This window comes from Trichomonas vaginalis, chromosome V (genome assembly GCF_026262505.1).
Source record: "Trichomonas vaginalis G3 chromosome V, whole genome shotgun sequence".
In the NCBI taxonomy this organism is placed as follows: domain Eukaryota; phylum Parabasalia; order Trichomonadida; family Trichomonadidae; genus Trichomonas; species Trichomonas vaginalis.
In genome coordinates, this window is record NC_067207.1 from 15,935,066 (window position 1) to 15,953,826 (window position 18,761).

General features: G+C 29.7%; 8 protein-coding genes across 8 annotated transcripts, besides 5 other annotated features; 5 read left to right on the forward strand and 3 right to left on the reverse strand.

The window, feature by feature from the left end:
- Positions 1 to 244: 244 nt before the first annotated feature.
- TVAGG3_0344800 (uncharacterized protein) lies at positions 245 to 646 on the forward strand (the record flags this gene model as incomplete). Its single annotated transcript, XM_001316882.1, has 1 exon — positions 245 to 646. One exon carries the CDS (start codon positions 245 to 247, stop codon positions 644 to 646), a length of 402 nt encoding a protein of 133 aa, XP_001316917.1.
- Positions 647 to 1,862: 1,216 nt separating this feature from the next.
- TVAGG3_0344810 (uncharacterized protein) lies at positions 1,863 to 2,299 on the forward strand (the record flags this gene model as incomplete). The annotated part of the gene is made up of 1 exon (XM_001316881.1): positions 1,872 to 2,273. The coding sequence occupies one exon, from the start codon at positions 1,872 to 1,874 to the stop codon at positions 2,271 to 2,273; it is 402 nt and encodes a 133-aa protein (XP_001316916.1).
- A 372-nt stretch (positions 2,300 to 2,671) lies between these two features.
- Positions 2,672 to 5,467, reverse strand: TVAGG3_0344820 (KPL2-related family; the record flags this gene model as incomplete). The annotated part of the gene is made up of 1 exon (XM_001316880.2): positions 2,672 to 5,467. The coding sequence occupies one exon, from the start codon at positions 5,465 to 5,467 to the stop codon at positions 2,672 to 2,674; it is 2,796 nt and encodes a 931-aa protein (XP_001316915.1).
- A 196-nt stretch (positions 5,468 to 5,663) lies between these two features.
- On the reverse strand, positions 5,664 to 6,524 carry TVAGG3_0344830 (acetylation-dependent protein binding; the record flags this gene model as incomplete). Its single annotated transcript, XM_001316879.1, has 1 exon — positions 5,664 to 6,524. One exon carries the CDS (start codon positions 6,522 to 6,524, stop codon positions 5,664 to 5,666), a length of 861 nt encoding a protein of 286 aa, XP_001316914.1.
- Positions 6,525 to 6,551: 27 nt separating this feature from the next.
- On the forward strand, positions 6,552 to 7,049 carry TVAGG3_0344840 (uncharacterized protein; the record flags this gene model as incomplete). The annotated part of the gene is made up of 1 exon (XM_001316878.1): positions 6,552 to 7,049. The coding sequence occupies one exon, from the start codon at positions 6,552 to 6,554 to the stop codon at positions 7,047 to 7,049; it is 498 nt and encodes a 165-aa protein (XP_001316913.1).
- Positions 7,050 to 7,680: 631 nt separating this feature from the next.
- Positions 7,681 to 7,717: a mobile genetic element.
- Positions 7,681 to 7,717: a terminal%2Cinverted (terminal inverted repeat of Banshee-A3 transposon ID:TVAGG3_0344850).
- A 1,178-nt stretch (positions 7,718 to 8,895) lies between these two features.
- Positions 8,896 to 8,933: a mobile genetic element.
- Positions 8,896 to 8,933: a terminal%2Cinverted (terminal inverted repeat of Banshee-A3 transposon ID:TVAGG3_0344860).
- Positions 8,934 to 10,412: 1,479 nt separating this feature from the next.
- TVAGG3_0344870 (armadillo (ARM) repeat-containing protein family) lies at positions 10,413 to 14,372 on the forward strand (the record flags this gene model as incomplete). Its single annotated transcript, XM_001316877.2, has 1 exon — positions 10,413 to 14,354. One exon carries the CDS (start codon positions 10,413 to 10,415, stop codon positions 14,352 to 14,354), a length of 3,942 nt encoding a protein of 1,313 aa, XP_001316912.1.
- Positions 14,373 to 14,784: 412 nt separating this feature from the next.
- TVAGG3_0344880 (ankyrin repeat, PH and SEC7 domain containing protein SECG-related family) lies at positions 14,785 to 15,228 on the reverse strand (the record flags this gene model as incomplete). The annotated part of the gene is made up of 1 exon (XM_001316876.1): positions 14,785 to 15,228. The coding sequence occupies one exon, from the start codon at positions 15,226 to 15,228 to the stop codon at positions 14,785 to 14,787; it is 444 nt and encodes a 147-aa protein (XP_001316911.1).
- Positions 15,229 to 16,827: 1,599 nt separating this feature from the next.
- Positions 16,828 to 17,513: a mobile genetic element.
- A 958-nt stretch (positions 17,514 to 18,471) lies between these two features.
- Positions 18,472 to 18,750, forward strand: TVAGG3_0344900 (uncharacterized protein; the record flags this gene model as incomplete). Its single annotated transcript, XM_001316875.1, has 1 exon — positions 18,472 to 18,750. One exon carries the CDS (start codon positions 18,472 to 18,474, stop codon positions 18,748 to 18,750), a length of 279 nt encoding a protein of 92 aa, XP_001316910.1.
- Between the last annotated feature and the right edge of the window lie 11 nt (positions 18,751 to 18,761).

Genomic DNA, 18,761 nt, shown 5'->3' on the forward strand with positions numbered 1-18,761 from the left:
TTCGGAATTTTATTGGATAAATTAATTGAATATCAGATGTAATTTCTAAAAATCATATCGAGTCCTTGTGGTAATTTTTTGATTGAAAAATCAATTAAAAACAGTTTTGAATTTGTTGAATTAGTATTAAATATAACATACTATACAAAATATGATATTCCTTAAATTTTTAAGCTGATTCAGAATAAAAATTGAAACGGTACAAAAAAGTGTATTGTCTGAACAATTCATTTTTCAAAGAGAAATGATCAAGAATCAAGGTGAATATATGCCATTGATCGATTCTAATATCAATACATTCGATCTGAGTGTTAATATTCATGAAGATCGATTCAGTCATATGAAAGGAATGATGATTCTTTACATCGGATCACAGAAAAACATGAGAAGTCATGCAATCGAATTCAAAGCCGGATCCAAAATTCCTTCGAAAAACTACAAATTCAAGTATGTTGATGCCGAGAGATCCTCCATTGTTCTTTCATTATACAACAGAAAATCATTTTGGTCAGAAGATGAACAAATTGGACAATTAAATATTCCTCTTTGTGATTTCAATGTTTATAACACAGATACAAGAGAAATTCAATTCCAAAACAATGGCCCAAAGATGACAATTCAGGCATCAAGAAAAGAAATGTTTTAATATACAAAAATGTTATTTTGCCTTAATTATACATTTATTGAATAAAGTTTCTATTATTTATAAAAGTTATACTTTATTATTTAAAGAATTTTACTACATGAAAAGCATATCCTTCTAGCGAATCTAGTTAATTGGGTTTCCCTATAAGATAAAAGTTCATTGAATATTCGAAATAATCCTCTTTCTCATTACACAACCAAGGAGAGATAAATGAGAAATCTCTCTACTATTTATTATTTTTAAATTAGGAAAATATATTGCTTTCCGAGGCTTTCTAATAGAAATTATTCTTTAAAGCCTCATTTGCAGAATGTATTTTGCTTAGCATTTATATTCTTGATACAATAATGGTATATTGTTCAGTTTTAGATGTTTAATTTCCATTTAAATTGATCTCCATGTTTTGAAAAAAATGCACTTTCAAAATGTTCGATATAAATTCAAATTTAAATCAATTTCCTTCTCAATTTTATGGGCGGAAAGATATTGCTTGCTATTGAAGAACATAGTTATACAAATTATTGGACATAAATGCAAACTAAAATGCGTTTTTAATTGTATTTTACCAAATTATAATTTGATTGTTTTTTATATTGTTAAAATGTTATTGAAGGAGAATGATTAGCTTATATTAAACTAATACATGTTCATATTATATAATTTATTTCATATTAGAGAAAATTTGTTGATTGAGATCAATTTTTTTCGGATTTTCATATTTATTATATTATTTATAATTGAATATATTATTATTCAATTAATAACAATAGAACATACAATGATAATTAATTGATTTCAAATATTTGCTCTTCTTCTCATTGATACATACACAAAATAATTGCCAATATTATTTAATAATGTATATATCAACTTACAAATCAGCGTTGAGCGGAATGTCTCAATTTTTTTGACACAATCTAAAGTAATTTTGAGAGATCGTTTACTTGTTTGTTTGGCCGCAATCAACTTTTCTTTGCTGCTATTATATGAACTATCTTACGTCATCTAACCAATATATTATTCATAATTATAGAGGGAAACTTTGTAATTCTGAATTTCAGAATTTAACCTCGTTTTTTTTTGAATTATTTTTAAAAACTCTATTATAAAAACGACTCAATCAATAAATTTAGTTCAATAAGGATTTTATGATAATTCAAATTTGAGAAGAACAACAAAAAAGTATTCAATCTTTTTTATTTGTAATATCATTTTTCAAAGAGACATGATCAAGAATCAAGGTGAATATATGCCATTGATCGATTCTAATATCAATACATTCGATCTGAGTGTTAATATTCATGAAGATCGATTCAGTCATATGAAAGGAATGATGATTCTTTACATCGGATCACAGAAGAATATGAGAAGTCATGCAATCGAATTCAAAGCCGGATCCAAAGTTCCTTCGAAAAACTACAAATTCAAGTATGTTGATGCCGAGAGATCCTCCATTGTTCTTTCATTATACAACAGAAAATCATTTTGGTCAGAAGATGAACAAATTGGACAGTTAAGTATTGCCGTTGCCGATTTTGATCCATCTTCGCCAGAAACTAAAGAAATCAAGTTCGAAAACAATGGCCCTAAAATGACAATTCAAGCATCAAGAAATGAAAATTTCTAACTCAAAAAATTATTATCTATTAATCATAAAACTCTATTGACTAAATGTAATACTTTTTAAAATTCATATGAAAAATAAAAATGATGAAGGGGGATATTAACAAATATTGTTCTATGCAAAGGCTCTATCATTGCATGGCAATACATATGCATTTATAAAAATGGCATAAATGTTTTGATTGATTATAGATCAAATAAGTCAGTGGATACAAAAGATGATTCATTTTATTCTACCGGAAAGTTATATCATTGGAGATTTATTGTTTTGAAGCATTACCATTTCCAATCAAAGAATAGTAATTGCGTAGATTGCAATAGTAACTATAGTTAAAATACAAAATTAAATTAAGATATATAGAATAAACTTTACATAAATTGTTGCTTTGGAAATATAAAAAATTAACTTTGATTAACATTATCATCAGTATCAAACATAGAAATTTTTTCATACAAGCTCTCAGCTCTTCCATTGGAAGCTTCTTTGGTAACATCTTCTGGGAATGCTGGTGGAATCTTCGGAGATTCTTCATTTGCAGAAAGTAATTCAGAATAATCAACAGTGCATTTGTCTTCAGAGAACAAAATCAACTGGTTGAGTTGTTGTTCATCAGCAACTTTCTGGATCATAAAAGCGATTGCTGTATCTGCAATTGACTTCCTTCTTTCGTAATGGCTGTTAATCCAGTTGCTTGAATCATCAACGAAAGCATCAAATGCCTGTTGAATTGTCTGAACTTCATCTTGAGCCATTCTTGAAATTTTGTCAAGCATGTTCAAGACATATGAATCATCATCTTTAAGACATGCTTGGACTTCTTCTGTTGCCTGTATTCTGTGTGGAGCAAATGGATTCTTGTCCTTAACTGGCTTCTTTGCTCTTGTTGACACAGGAGCAGTAACAGGGATATAAATCGAAGCTGCTTCTCCAATGAATTTCTTGATTGCATCGATGTTTTCGGTCAAAGGAAGCTCGAAAGGAGGTAATTTGTTGTCTAAGCGACTCTTTGATTGTGGTGTTGTCCTTGTTGGCTTCTTCTGAGCTTTCTTTTTGTCTGTTCTTGAATCTGCAATTAATGGGAGCTTCTTTCTCGGCAAAGGAGCGACCAATTCTGCATTTACAATGATCTGGTTGAGATCCATGATGATTCTGTGAACACTTGTCCATCTATCGATCTCTGCTTGTGCGAGCATTGTATATGCATTTGAAATTACTTCGAAAAGTGTGGTTCTGAATGGTGCATTCAATAGATCCTTCTGCTTAAGCTCTTCTTCAGCCTTTCTGTCGTTCTCTATCGCTAACAACTGGTCCCTTAATGAGTTTAACCTTAAATTACATTCATCTTTCACTTTTTGCATTCTTCTCATTCCTCTTTCTACCTGTTGACAGTGCCACTGTTGGAATTCTATGACTAAATGTTGTGAATTACCTGGTCTTGAAAGGAATTGGAGCATTTCTTGTCTGGCTTTCGTTAAATGGTTCACCATTGAAAGATGAGTGTTGTTAACAAGGGCAAAGATACCAGAAATGGCGTTTTCGTACCTTTCTTCGGCAACTTTCCATTGGTTGATGAAATGTTCTTTGATTTCTGGTGAAATATTCTGTAATTGTGATGCAAGGTTTTGAATTATGACGTCTGATGGATATTCTGGTGGAGTTGGTGGTGTAATCTGTTCTGTAAGTGATTTGAGCTTGGAAATCAAGTCATCAGTTACTTCTCTCTTTTCAATTTTGATGGAAGAATAAGATTTTGCAAATGCTTGAGCAATGAGGTTGAAGTTCGTCTTCATTGTAACTGTTCTCATTGGGAATTGTGGAATATCGAGGAATGGATCTTCTGCTGGCTTGAATCTGATTATTTGGTTTTCATCTTGGACATTTAAGCTACGAACATCAAATTTTTCACCTGTCTGTGAATCTTCAAGTTGAGCGTAAACATCTTCAACGATGACTTTATCATCAACATCGATTTCGATGACTTTATCAAATGGAGAAATTTCTGTTGGTTCTGGCTTCGGTAATAACTGAGAAACTTGTGGTCTGTCTGTCTTAGGATTGAATAATTTGTAGAGTTCTTGAGCTTCTGTTGGAGTTCTTGGGAATCCGAATAAAATTACATCTTCGTTTGTTGAAGCGAGGAGAGTAAAGATTTCTTCAACTGTATTCTCGAAATCTTCTACGAAATATGGTGTCCATCCAAGAGAATTTGCAATTTGAGTTGATAATTCTCTTGTAAAGACGAGTGGTTTAGTAAGAACGCATACAACACGACTCTGACGAGAAAGAAGCTTGGGAGTCATCATTTCTGGCTGGAATGTTTCGAGAATTGTCGTTAATGTTCGAGTTGTTTCTGAATATAGAGGAGTTCTGTAGATATTTGCTTGGTATTCTGGTATTTGTGCATTATTGATATCGAAAACAGTGCCGTTGCTTTGGAAATGTGGAATTAATTCTGAATAGAAGAATGGAACGAAATTGACAGAATCTGATATCTTTTCTAAAGCTAACGAAGACTGTACAAGAACTTCTGTAACATTGCGGCTCAATTCTGAAATAAGGTTGTCTGATGTTGCATTAGTTTCGTCTGTAATTGTATTGCACATAGCCAAAGCGTTATTAACACTATTATTGTACTCTTCTTGGAGCTTCTGCGTAAGTAATTTGATACGATTGTTTGAAATAGCGAAATCTTTCTTGCGTTGTTGAATATATTGTTCATTACGAATAGAACGATTCTCTGTAAACTTCTCCTTGAATGCATATGCATCTTTAAGCTGAGATTTAAGATCGATTTCTTGAGTGGCCGGATACCTTATATATTTATACAAATAATGTTGGTAATCAGCGTTCAATTTATCATCAACAAGATCTGCATTATGCTGACGAAGAATTTTTCTGTTAGCATCAAGAAAATCTAAGCAATTTTCCTCTTCCTGACGCCTTTCTTTTAATTTTGTAAATAAATTTGGCTCATTTTCTGCCTCACGTTCGAGTCTTTCCTTTTCTAGTTGTTCTTCGAGTGCCTTACGTTCATTTATTCGCTGTGTTCTTATACCTACTTTAGGATCGACGAATAATCTTGCGCTTGGTGGATTTTTAACGCGAAGCATTGGTGAGTTATTCTTTCTAGCTGAATTTATTTGTGGAGACATGATTCTTGGGGATCGGGTAGGCCGAGAATTCCCAAGTTCGCTCATAATTCTTTAAATCCGTTAATTTTCTGCGACAAAAATCTTGGTTTACATGTCAAAAAGTATTGAATTTCGTCAAAGAAATTATAAACGTATTTAAAATTACAGTAAATCATGATATTATAAAAGAGTAGAGAGTTTTGACACAATAGAAATATAATAAGATGATCTAATAAACAAATAAATGAATAAAATAATAAAATTATTGATTTGGCGGAGGTGACTGAACAACAGTGCTTGAAACAAGTACGGGAAGGTCGTTATCGGATGATTCCGGTGGATTTTCTTGAGGAGTTTCCTGAGCAGGTGGTGGATTTGCTGGTTTTTCTTCTGGAGCGACTTGTGGCTGTGTTGCTGGTTCGATATTAGTATTCTGAGTACTACTAGTAATTTCTTCTGCTGGTTGAGGTTGAATTTCTACCGTTGGTTGAGATTCTGAAACTTTTGGCAGTTCTGTAGCAGTTTCCACTGGTTTTTCAGGGGGAACTTCTGCAGTTTTTTCTTCTTTAACTGTTTCAGCTGGCTGTTCTTGTTTAACAACAGGAGTTTCGGGATGAGATTCAATAATTTGAGGAACATCAGTAGGTTGAGGTGGAATTTCAATTGCTTTTGGTTTAATTTTTGTTTTTTCTTCTTTTGGTAATGGAGTTGGCCTTGGCGGCTGACATTTGATGTGTTCGTTAATTTCATTCATGATTCTTTCTATTTTCTTGATATTTTCTTCTGCTCTTGAGGAGCATTTTTCACTAAGTTTCGTATGCGCATATGATGAAATGTCTTTTGCGATGTAAGTAAGTAAATCCTTTTCGCCATTAAAAAGTACTGAATTTTTATATATCAAATCTATATCATCAATTACTTCATTAACGCTATTATATGATTCTGCTTGTAATTTTGCTTTTATTGCTGACAAATCGATTGGATTTTTAACAATTTCAAGATAATTGGGTGCTCCATCTTTCACTGGATCAACAGGTTGTCGAAATCTGAATGAAAGAGGTTTCTTCAGTAATTCAGAGATCAACTGAGAGCTCCAATTGAAGTCATACGATCCTGTTTTCATTTTGTCACTTTTTTGATTACAATTTATATGAGTGAAGAAGAAGAAATTGAGCAAGAGAAGTTTGATAGTGATGTTGCTTTACTTCAATCTCCATCAGATGAAGCTTTAATGCAAATCATGGGCGTGAAAAACTTCAATAACTTAAATGAAAAAATTTTGGAAGGCGTGTTAAAGACTTATAAACAAGAAATGGAGCCAGAATGCAAATATCTAATCGAAAACGATAAGATTCTTGGACGATTTGCTACAATAGAAGAACAAAAGAACATAGAAAAGAATGGATACGAAGTTAAGGATCCATCTAAGCTCTCAACATATGACTTATACAGAGAGATCAACATGATTCAAGGAGAAATCAATAGACTTAAATCAGAAAATGCAAAATCTTCAAACGCTCTTTATTTACTAAAGCGTTCTCAAGAAGGCTTAGATCTCGATATTGGATTTAGATCTGTCGAGCTTATTATGGCAAATGACGATCAAAGTGAAGAATATTTGGACTCCCAAGAGAATTTGCTCCATTAAGTTGTTGTGTTTAAAATGTATGCTCTTTTTGATAAAATCATGTATTATATTTTGTTATCTATTCTTCAATTTTGCGATTACAATTCTTTTCAAATTAAGCTGTAAATGAGTATATGAGGCTTTTGTATCGATTTACAAAAAGTTACATCGAAATTTGATCTGAAAAAGATCAGATTGCTAACGTCCGCATTTTATCGTTTTCAAAAAGGCTGATGAATGACTTAATTATGATCTGTATCATAAGTCAAACTATAATTTGCACATTAATGAGAAGAGATAGCAATGTAATTTTGTTCAAAAATCTTTCTTTTATATCTCAGAATTCTATCAATTTTTCAAAGAATTGCGAAAAATAAATTAAATGATAGTTAATTTATTGATTCAATCCTTGTTAATCCGAAGATATGCATAATTATACATTATTTACCAATATTGACAATATTCAGATCAAATTCTTTAATCAATCCTCATTTATTGCCTGGCTATTGAGATTAGCTAGCATCCTAGTGCTAACAAAGAACCACTATGAATATCTACATAAAAATATGCATAAAACCTTATCACGCGTGATTGGCAGTTTTCTCCAAAAATTTTGACAATTTTTATATAAAATCTTTTAAATTTAGATATGTAATAAACAGAAATTCATCAAAAGTGACAGCTCTCAATTTTTTGACATTTGTAAATTCTAAATTGAATGAGAAAAATGAAATAATACTAAGCATAATACAATATTCTAGATTTAATTATAATTAGGAAAAAGTTAGTTTTGGGAGTACTTTTCATAGGCATATAGAATGAAATCTTCTGAAAAATAATATCACATAAACTCATATTATTTTCTAATATATAACTATTTTATATAAAAATCAAATTCAATGATCTTAAAAGCGAAGGATAAACCTCAAAATTTACGAATATAATGAGTGGGAATATAATGCTTATCTATCATAAAACCATATGAAATATCAATTTTTGCTTTACGCCCAATTTTTGACGACAATTAGCAAAAAATGTTAAATGTTAACACTCAGTCCATTTGAATATGAAAAATAAAATTGACTTTGATTAAATGTTTTTATTTATCATGCAATTCTTCTTGCGACCAAAGATTTGAATAAAAGTTCAAAAAATAAGATAGCTTAAAAAATAATATACGTAGTGTTTACTAATAGATGAATAGTATATAAATTCTATTAAAATGGATTTGATCCAAAAAAATATATAAAATTTGATCATAAATAAAATCGTTTTAAATTACTTCTTCATTTAAATTATAACAATTATTTTTGGTTTTATATTTTTTTGGATCAAATCCATTTTAATAGAATTTATATACTATTCATCTATTAGTAAACACTACCGTACATTATTTTTTAAGCTATCTTATTTTTTGAACTTTTATTCAAATCTTTGGTCGCAAGAAGAATTGCATGATAAATAAAAACATTTAATCAAAGTCAATTTTATTTTTCATATTCAAATGGACTGAGTGTTAACATTTAACATTTTTTTGCTAATTGTCGTCAAAAATTGGGCGTAAAGCAAAAATTGATATTTCATATGGTTTTATGATAGATAAGCATTATATTCCCACTCATTATATTCGTAAATTTTGAGGTTTATCCTTCGCTTTTAAGATCATTGAATTTGATTTTTATATAAAATAGTTATATATTAGAAAATAATATGAGTTTATGTGATATTATTTTTCAGAAGATTTTGTGTTCTTCTTCAAAATTTTATTTTTTTATTAAAAAGAATCTTTACAAAATATACATTTACTTTAATTAATATTTAAAAACGTGCTCTATCAAAAGTTCCAAAAATTCAATAGTTTAGCTTTTCTGAGGTGTCACTTTTGATGAATTTCTGTTTACAACATATTTTTTATCTCATTTTTTTGATTTTGAAAAAAATTTGGAGAGAAGAACTCTTCGTTTTTGAATTTTGTCACTATGGTTTTAAAGTATATTAGACACATGTATTGATATTACTATTTTGTATATTTTGAGAGAAAATCCCTAAAAAGTGAGAAAATCTGAGACGGTTTGAGAAAATATATAAACTATTGAAAATTTGAATTAAACTTCTAATTTGGAAAAAAGAAATTTGGAAAGAAGAAAATTCAAAAATCGAGATTTAGACTCAGTATCAAATGGAGAACAAAATGTTTCTTCATATGAAGGAAAAAATTTTCTTGTGAAGAAATAGAATTTTTAAAATTTTATTGTATGTAATGAAATAAACAAATATTAAAATTATTTTTTGATAACAAGAAAATTCCCAATAGAAAATATTTGAGAGAAAGAAAAAAAGAAAATTGAAAAATATTACTCTCCTTTATATTTCATGAGATTTTAAATTTATTCTCATAAAATTGACAATTTTATACGTTTAGATGAAAATAAGTGATTTTGCTTGAAATAAAAATTATTGTTTGTTTACAGCTATCAAATAGATTTTTGCTATTTTGATTAAAATTTGTTAATCAAATTAAAATTTTTTTTTAAATATCTTAAATATCTGGATCACTCACTGATACGATGAATTAAACGATAAAAATAATACAAACTCAACTAAGTTTCCTGTCTTTCAACCAAAAAATATTGTGCAATTTAAATTAAATTGTTTATTCAAATATAAAACAAAGATGAAATAATTACAGTTATCATAAACTTTATGAATAACTCTGTAATTGGTTCAATTTTTCGTAAAAATATTTTTATTAAAATCGATAAGAATATGTTTACCTACTATCATCACATATCTATAAACAAGAGTAGAGTGATTTTTATCATCGAAACTTTTTAAAAGCTGCAAGCTGGAAGTAAAAATCTTGTTTTTTTTTCTGAGTTAGTTGTAGAACTATTGATGCACGAGTTATCATTGTGATGTAGAAGGATGTCAATGTACTGACTGAAGGATATGAAGTGAATTGAATTTCATTGCATTTCAATTTGATCAAAATTTGTTGAAATTATATGAATGTGTCAATATCTGTATGACTCTCCTTCACTTCTTCCCTATTTTTTCGAGAACGAAGCTAGCTCAGCTTTCGCTGAGCGAATTGACACTTTTGATGTCCTAAACGTACATGCTCTCAAATTTATCGAAAAAATAATACTACCTAAACTAGTATATTCTTATTTTAAATATGATATTATCCTTAGAAACCACACTAGAATATATTTAAATCAACTTTTAAAAAAGTTCGAATCCTGCGCGTCTCACTTTTTAAATTTTCCAAAAGGAAAATTATATTCTCCTAAAACGAAAACAATTTTCCGAATTGACATCCTTAAGATCAGGATTTCAAAAACTTTTTCTAAACGAGGAAATTGCACTCACAAAATCAAAAAGATGGAATTTGCCAAGACTCTTTGTGACCCATCATCAACTCCACAACAATTGAGTCAAGGCCTTACTGATTTACAGAAGAGTCTCATCATGGTGAACTTCAAAGGAAAGGATGAAGCCGCTTTGATGGAGACATTTAAAAGTATTTGGAAAGGTCTTTTAATAACATCTGCCAATCCAGCAAGTTCTGTTAGATTAGCTTCATACAAAGCTACTGGTATATATTTAACGAAAATTACTCCTTATTTTCCAAATGAGATTTGCAAATCATTCTCTGAAATAGCATTAGAAGCCACAATCACAGCGCATAACTCAGCTATTATCGCATCCTCGTTTGCTTACATCACAAGATTCATTGCTCCTATGTATCTTCAACAATTTTTGAAATCGACACCGGTTTTTCATCATTTTTCATTCATTGATCCGACATTTTCCGAATATATCGCTCAAATTATTACTAATTCTCGACATTTAGGCATAGATTGGCTAAAAATCCTATTACATTCACTTCTCGAACGAATTGATGCAGCAGAAAATCGTCATTTATCCAAAGCAGTTGCAGCAATTGTAAATCTTCATCCTACAACGATGTTTGAAGAATTAATTGATTTTATTATCGAAAATAACAAACCAATGGAGCGATCACAAGTAATTTTAAGTCATTTACCATTACTAGCATACATTCTCAACAATATCGAAGGAAAATCCAGTAAATTTGATCTGTATGAAATATCTGAAGCAGCAATTACATTATTAAACAAATCAGAGAAGAGTATTGTAGAGTCTGATTCAGCATTTCAACTTCTAGCGATAGAAAATCGATCATTTTCAGTAAATATCACTTTAATCAACGAAAACATCGAAATTTCATTACAAAACGCAGACAAAACTAAAAACAACAAAGCAAATATTTGTATAGAGAAGTTCAAAGAGAGTCCTGCCTTTTATTTGATGCCTTTACCATTTGAAATGCTGATTCCCAATGAAAACGACAGTCCTTCTGTCCGGAACTCTAAGAATACATCACTAGGAAGACTCGCAAACCACATAGAAGACCAAAAGAAACTCGACGAAATTGTTGAAATTTTGATAAAATCTGCCAGTCAACAAAACTTGGAAGCAGCGATATCTGTCAACACAGCGATCTCCATATGTATCAATAACTTACTTAAACATGCTTCAATTGATGTTTTGTCGAAATTATTATTAAATATAATTTTTATCGAGAAATCATCGTGGTACAGATCATTGAGCATGTTGAAGATCATCGGGAATATCAACTTTAAGCTGTTTATTAGTAGAATTGGCCGCCCAATTTACAATGATATTTTAGAATTATTATGCAAACTTTGTTTTGAGAAAAACGAGTCATTATATGTCACTGCGTGCGACATTCTTGCCAAAGTCATCTCCAGACAGGACGTTTCCTTTGTTTGTAACGTATTAATTTCAGATTCTTCTTTTTTCAACGAATACAAACTAGAAAGAGCGTTGATAGCATTCAACAAGATCCTACAAAAGTTCGGAGAAGCAATCCCCGAAATAGCAGCTTATTCCGACGCTGTTACAGAGTGTTCTTCGTTTTTTGAAGACGATACAAATGTTTTATCGCCAATTTTTGAGTTTTTGGCGCTTTGTAAGTCGAGTTCGAACGAGAGATTGCGAGATATAGCGATAAACATTGCGAAATCATACATTTCAATCATTTCTGGCGAAAAATGGGGAAATAATACTTCATATCAATCTCAAATTGAATATATTGTATCAATGAAGTCAATGGATGTCGTTGCACAGCCAATAGATGACATCCTGAAGTATTTAGACCCATTTAGATCAACAATTCATTTCATATTAAATTTATCTAAGTCGTTGTTACCGAATGACTTCATAATTGAACTCTGTACACGTGTTTTCCCTATATTTCCGCGCGAAATAACAAAGTTTTTCGATGATTTTCTGCCGGAATTGTCAGAATCTGAGAAATTGCAGTTTATCAGCGGTGTTTACAACAGATTACAGTTTGTAAGTGATATAAATATACTTACAACATGGTGTAACATCGTTTTAAAGAACGACGCCGTGTTTTTTGAGGAAAATCAGGTTGAAACTTTGTCATTTTTCAACGGTTTGACGTTATTCTACCGTAATACTAATATACAAATGACGTCAAGCCAAGCATTGTCATTCTTGTTGTTGAGATGTCGAATGTCTGATGATCCAATGGAAGATTTTTGTAAATTTTTGCAAAATGTCAAAAATACACAGAAATCAATGTTCATTAGCGCTTTTAATGATGAAATGCCAGGTATAGTTGAAGCTGTCAAACAAAAGAAACCAGAATTATTGGAAATAAATGCAAAAGAAAATGTAGAAAAAATTGAAATTGAAAAAAGTGACTTTAATTTTGACAAAAGTGACAGAAATGATTTGAAATCCAGATTTATTACAACAATACATAAGAAAGAGATGATACATTTGTTAGTGACTATTTTAGAATCAAAGAAATCGAATGAAAAACTTTGTTTAGATTCAGTTACGATTCCTAAAAGTTTTGTAGGAAATTTAACTGATTTAGTGAAAAACTACGAAAATGTAGAGATGTCTGTCCCTTATTGTTTGAAACTGATGAGAACAAGGTTCGGTGATTTAGCTCTTTCTAAAGTTCAAAACAATGTAAATGATGTAATTCAAATTTACAAAAACAAAGAAATTCTCAAAAAAGGTGACACTTTGAATTTATCTTCTATTGTTTCTAATCTGCCTGTTGACGTGGAATTAGTATCTCAATGGTGCCTACAAGTCATGAAAGATGAAAACATGACAAAAAACCGTTTGAATTCTGCTTATATTTTGTTGTATTCTGTTTGTTATTTGTATAGAACGATACCTCAAAAAGTGACAGATGACTTGTATTCAATTTTTGAAGGGTATGAAACACCTAACAAAGAATTAAGTTATTTATTATGTACTATATGCAACAGATCGAAAATTGACGCAAAATATATAAATTTGATAAGAAAATTTTCTCAAAATTGTGGATACAAAACATCTATACAATCTACATTGTTTTTACCATTGATTTCAACGAAAGACAGCAAACAAACATTCATTGATGAAATCACTAACATGATAAAGATGTATGTAGTGTCTGTGATGCCTTCTTTGCTTCTTTCGGCCTTGAAATTGTATCAACATTGCGCAAATGTTTATGATAATGACACTTTTTTGTATATTTCGAAACCAATTTTTGAACACATAAGAAACAGATATAAAATGGTTCAAATGAATCCACCTTTAGTAGAGTATTCAACGAATTGTTTGAAAGCTTCTTGCGTTAAAGGAATTCCTGTTTACAAAGCAATTCCTTTGTTAATTATTGATGAAACAAAACCTGCTTTTTCGAATTTTTGTGATTTAATTCCATTTTTAATCAAATATTCTTCGGTTCTTGATGATAGTAATATTCTCGAAATATCACAGAAACTTCTCGCAAGAGATGATTTCTTGTTGAACAAAGGATTGCGTTGTCTTTGCAGCCAAATTGATAAATTTAATGATAATGAAACGAAAAACTCAATTTTACTCGATAATTTACTCGAACAAATCAAACAAATTGAACATGATAGAACGAGTAATTGGTACGAGTGTTGGGTGAATACTTTAGAGGAATATTTGAAGCCAACAAACGCATGCTCTATTATTGTATTCCAGTTGTTGAAGAATAATTTCGCAAGGTGTTTCGTAGCTTTGTCTAAATTCGTTCATAGAAACAGAAACAAAGAGATTTGTGAAGTTGTTTTGAGTGGACAAGAAATTTGTCAAACAAATTCGCAAAAGAAAGCACTTGAATTACTTGCAAATGGTGCAAACATCAAAGTCGCTATTACATTGTCTTTGTTTGCTGATGATTGTGAGGAATCTGAAGCAATTATTAAGAGTTTGTAGAAATAAAAAAGTTTATTTTAACTCTGTCTTTTATTAAATTTGTTCTATATTTTTATATATATATATAATATTGTTAACTAGTTTGGATCTCATCAAATGATATATTCATATGTAAAAAAATTATACACACATGTGGTATTGGGATAGTTGTGACACTTTAATATTAATATTTTGCCTTTGAATATATATTTTATAGAGGGTATATTTTGAAAATTTTTATACTGAGATATCTGACAAAAATCATCCAATCAAAAAAAAAGATATTTTTAGTCTCGAAATATCAAACATATTCTGAAATTATATTGAAAAATTTTTAGTCTTGAACAAAATAATTTCATAGTTAAGAGATATACATAGACATGATATTTCTCTTGCACTCATCGTGAAACTAAAAATGATTTGAAAAGTTGAATGAGATTGATTGATCGAATTAATTCTCAATGGCCCCATTCTCAATCAAAATTTTTCGAACATAATATTTTGCATAATGCAGTGCAGTATGCCCAGATGTATCCTTTGCATTTATATTAGCTCCAATAGAGATAAGATATTTAACAACTTCAAGTTTATCATATTTTGATGCCGTAATGAGTGGAGTTTCTCCGTCTTTATCCTTTGCTTCTTTATTAGCTCCAAGAGAGATAAGATATTTAACAACTTCAATATGTCCATTCCATGATGCTAAAATAAGTGAATTCCATCCATAATAGCTTATCGATTCTATATTAGCTCCAATAGAGATAAGATATTTAACAACTTCAAGATGACCTTTCATTGATGCAATCATGAGCGGAGTCTGTCCAGTTGAATTCTTTGCTTCTTTATCAGCTCCAATAGAGATGAGATATTTAACAACTTCAAGTTGACATTCCATTGATGCCCAAATGAGTGGAGTATATCCATCACATGAATGTGATTCTTTATCACAGCCACATTCAATAAGTGGTTTAACAAGTTTTAAATTTCCTTTTTGACATGCTTTGTGTAGAACATTTTCCTCAGTATGAACAGCGAATCTACTTGGAGCAAGCTTTTTCCAAAGTCCTTCTTCACAAGCCTTTGACAACAAACTTAGGTCCTTTTGAGATGAAAGTAAATCAAGGAAATTGTAAATGCTTTCAAAATCATTTGAATTCTTAAGTTCTGAAATTTTCGAGAGAATTTCTTTAGGATTTAATTCATTATTATTTTGATTGATTACTATTTCTTTTTCTTTTGGTTCAGAACGGATTTCTTTATCACTTTTTTTGTTTTTGATTTTGCATTGTATTTAACTCTGTCTGAAGTTTTTCGATTTTCTCTGTGTAACCATGTATTTCATTTTTTGTTTGATTTAAAATATCAATAACGCCATCAAGTATGCTCATTTTCATGTATTTTCTGATTGATTTCAGAATTGGAATGACTTCTTCAAAATTTTGAATAGTAACTTTAGTGTTTCGAGCACATAAATATAATTGATTTGATTTAATTGTATGGTGTGATTGCTTGAGAAGAGAAATAAAATCTTTTGACGTTAAATTTGACTTTTTCAAGATTTCTTTGATGTCGTTTATTTCAAACACATCAAATAGCTTATTTTCGTCAATGTAATCACTGACATGAGCTGCAATGTATTCAAAATTATGAATAATCCCTTGGCTCATTAAAATTATGAAAACGATAAAAATCGTAAAAAATAAGAAGAAACATGAACAATTAGTGCATATATCATATTGATTACAGCATGCATCTACCTTGATTATTTTAGAAGATCATAATATATCTCAAAATCAAAAGAAAGTCATTTTATGATTTCATACGCACTATTACTATACTTCATATATCAAGCATAATGGGAACGACTTTGGCCTTTATCTTTGTTGTCTACGAAGTTCTCCCCTTTTTCGGTTACTTGGATTAATTCTTTGATATTACATTTCATGATATTGAAATTCAATATTGCATTTTTGACGAAATTTAACAATCTTCAGGTTTTACAACTATAGAAGTGATTTTGTTTCGAGCAATCTCCAACTTGAGCTAAAAATGTCACACTGAGCCTGCCCAAGGCTAAAAAAATTTTTCGTTTTACATCCTTAAGATGAACAATTGTATATCTTATTAGAAAACATTTTTAATAAAACATGAGATATAATTATCGGTAATCATTAGTATCGATTTCAGTATAAATTTGAAAATAATCATTTACATCAACCAATTTATTGGAATTCATTGCACTTAATGAATATATGATATGTGTGTGAAATTTTAAATGCTTTTCCATCAAGAAGCCATTTCTTCTGCAACATTAGCTTGTACATAACCCAAAATGTATTTTAACTAGGAAATTAGAATTAAACTCAAATAAGAGAACAATAATTATTTTATTACGGTCACTTGAAAATTAAAATAGATGCACGATTGGCCATCAACTGATCATTGCTGTGCGATCGATCAAAGGCCAATTACAAATTTTCGAACAGAACAATATGGTAAAAAAGGGGGTTGGCGTCCTAAGGCGTCCTAGTGTAAATTTCTCAAAATTGTGATATTTACATCACATTTTTGAGAGGTTTATGGGCGTCCTAAGGGAAAATTGAATAGCTAGGGCGTCCCGAATTTTCATTCTAAGATTTAAATATATTATATACTTAAGTATAATACAAGCAATATAAAAATTAAATTTTTATTATGTTAACTTATAAGAAATTTTTTGAATTATCGTTGATTTATTGTAATCTTTCCAGGCTATACTTTTGAAATCAACTTTACCTGTCATACGCATTAATGTAGTAGATGTCCAGGTGTAGCTATTATATCCCAGCAACATTGGTATTTTATCATTGTAAGATATCAAAATGAAGCGTTTTTTCAGATATAATTTTTCGTAAATTTTTCAAAAATAAGATGGTAAAAAAGCCTCGACTTGCTCGAAAAATAACAATTTTTTACTTGTAAAAATAACCCTTTTACAGCATGGGCAGCTATTCAATCACTATTTCTTTTTCTAAAAGTATATTTTTCAAAAAAAATTAAGATCAAATTCGACAATTTCTTGATGAAAGCAAAAATATTACACATACTTCTAGATGCATGGGATAAAATATGCAATTATTCAATCAATTCGCATGATTTGAAAAAAAAATCTAAATTTGATAAAAATGTAGAAATTTTTTAGAGGATGTTTGATTGTCGTCTAGAAAAAGTGACAAAATTATTATTGTCGTCAGACGACAATAATAATCTTTGATTTAAAATTTGTACAATTCATTTCTGACAATTTAAATTAGATAGGAACATGCGCTATTATATATAGAATCGTGTTGATATGAAGTGGATGTATTGTTGTATATCATGCAACTTGATCACATTAGATTAAAGTTGTTTTTGACATATAGCAGATATAATTCATAAGCGCATATCGGAATACCTATAGTGATGCATAAAATATAGAAATGAATGCAAAAACACATATTTTAATTTTTGGAGATTCTTTATCTAATTTTATTAAATGGTAAGAGATGTGTTTGACATTGTCATATAATTGTGTTAGATGTTTATATACAGTTTTTAATGTGTTTAGTTGTGTATCTCAAAGAAATAAAAAATGGAATATATTGCAAATCTCAATTATAATAAATGGTAAGGTTTGAGTAATAGTATCAGATCTCAGAAACAAAGATGAGTTATGTTCTAATGTGAATAAATGATAAAATAATAAAACCGAGTCAAATGGATTAATTTTATACATATATATATAAATTTATGGTTTTATGCTACACATAATGAATATTAGTACTCTGTAACCTGCAACATGTCTTCTCTAAGAAAAAAATCAAGTATTATAACTCCTTCTATAGAATATCATTGCAAAATGACTTTTTCTTGTTCATTATATGTAAATCTGGATTAGCTTTAGTTTTATCACTGCAATATTGGTTTTAAAGGATCTTAATTGTTCCAAAAAAAAAATCGAAAATCGAAAAATGATATGAAAAGTTAACTTTTAACATTCATTTTTGAGAATAAGTTGATTTTAAAACCATAATATGTTTTTATTTTATATCAAGTTAAGACCTTCCTTGTATCAAAAATCATTGTTTTTATTCGAAAAAGACACTTTTTAATCAAATTTATGATTCCGGGTAAGGAAAGCTTACTAAAAGAAACTGTTCCTGAACTCATAAAAATACATCATAAATTTGAGGTTTATGAGCTTCCCAAGCCAATAGTAGATGTAGATTCGATATTTAGAACTGCATTCTTACCAGAAAGTATTAAAGCAATCAATCAAAACAACAAAGAAACAGACGAAAATCTTGTTGAAAGCTTAATAGAGTTTCCCTTACCTCCGATATTTAGAGATGAAGATGATACAAATGAATTACAAATAAGCAGAAGACAAAAAAGATAGAAAAATCAAAA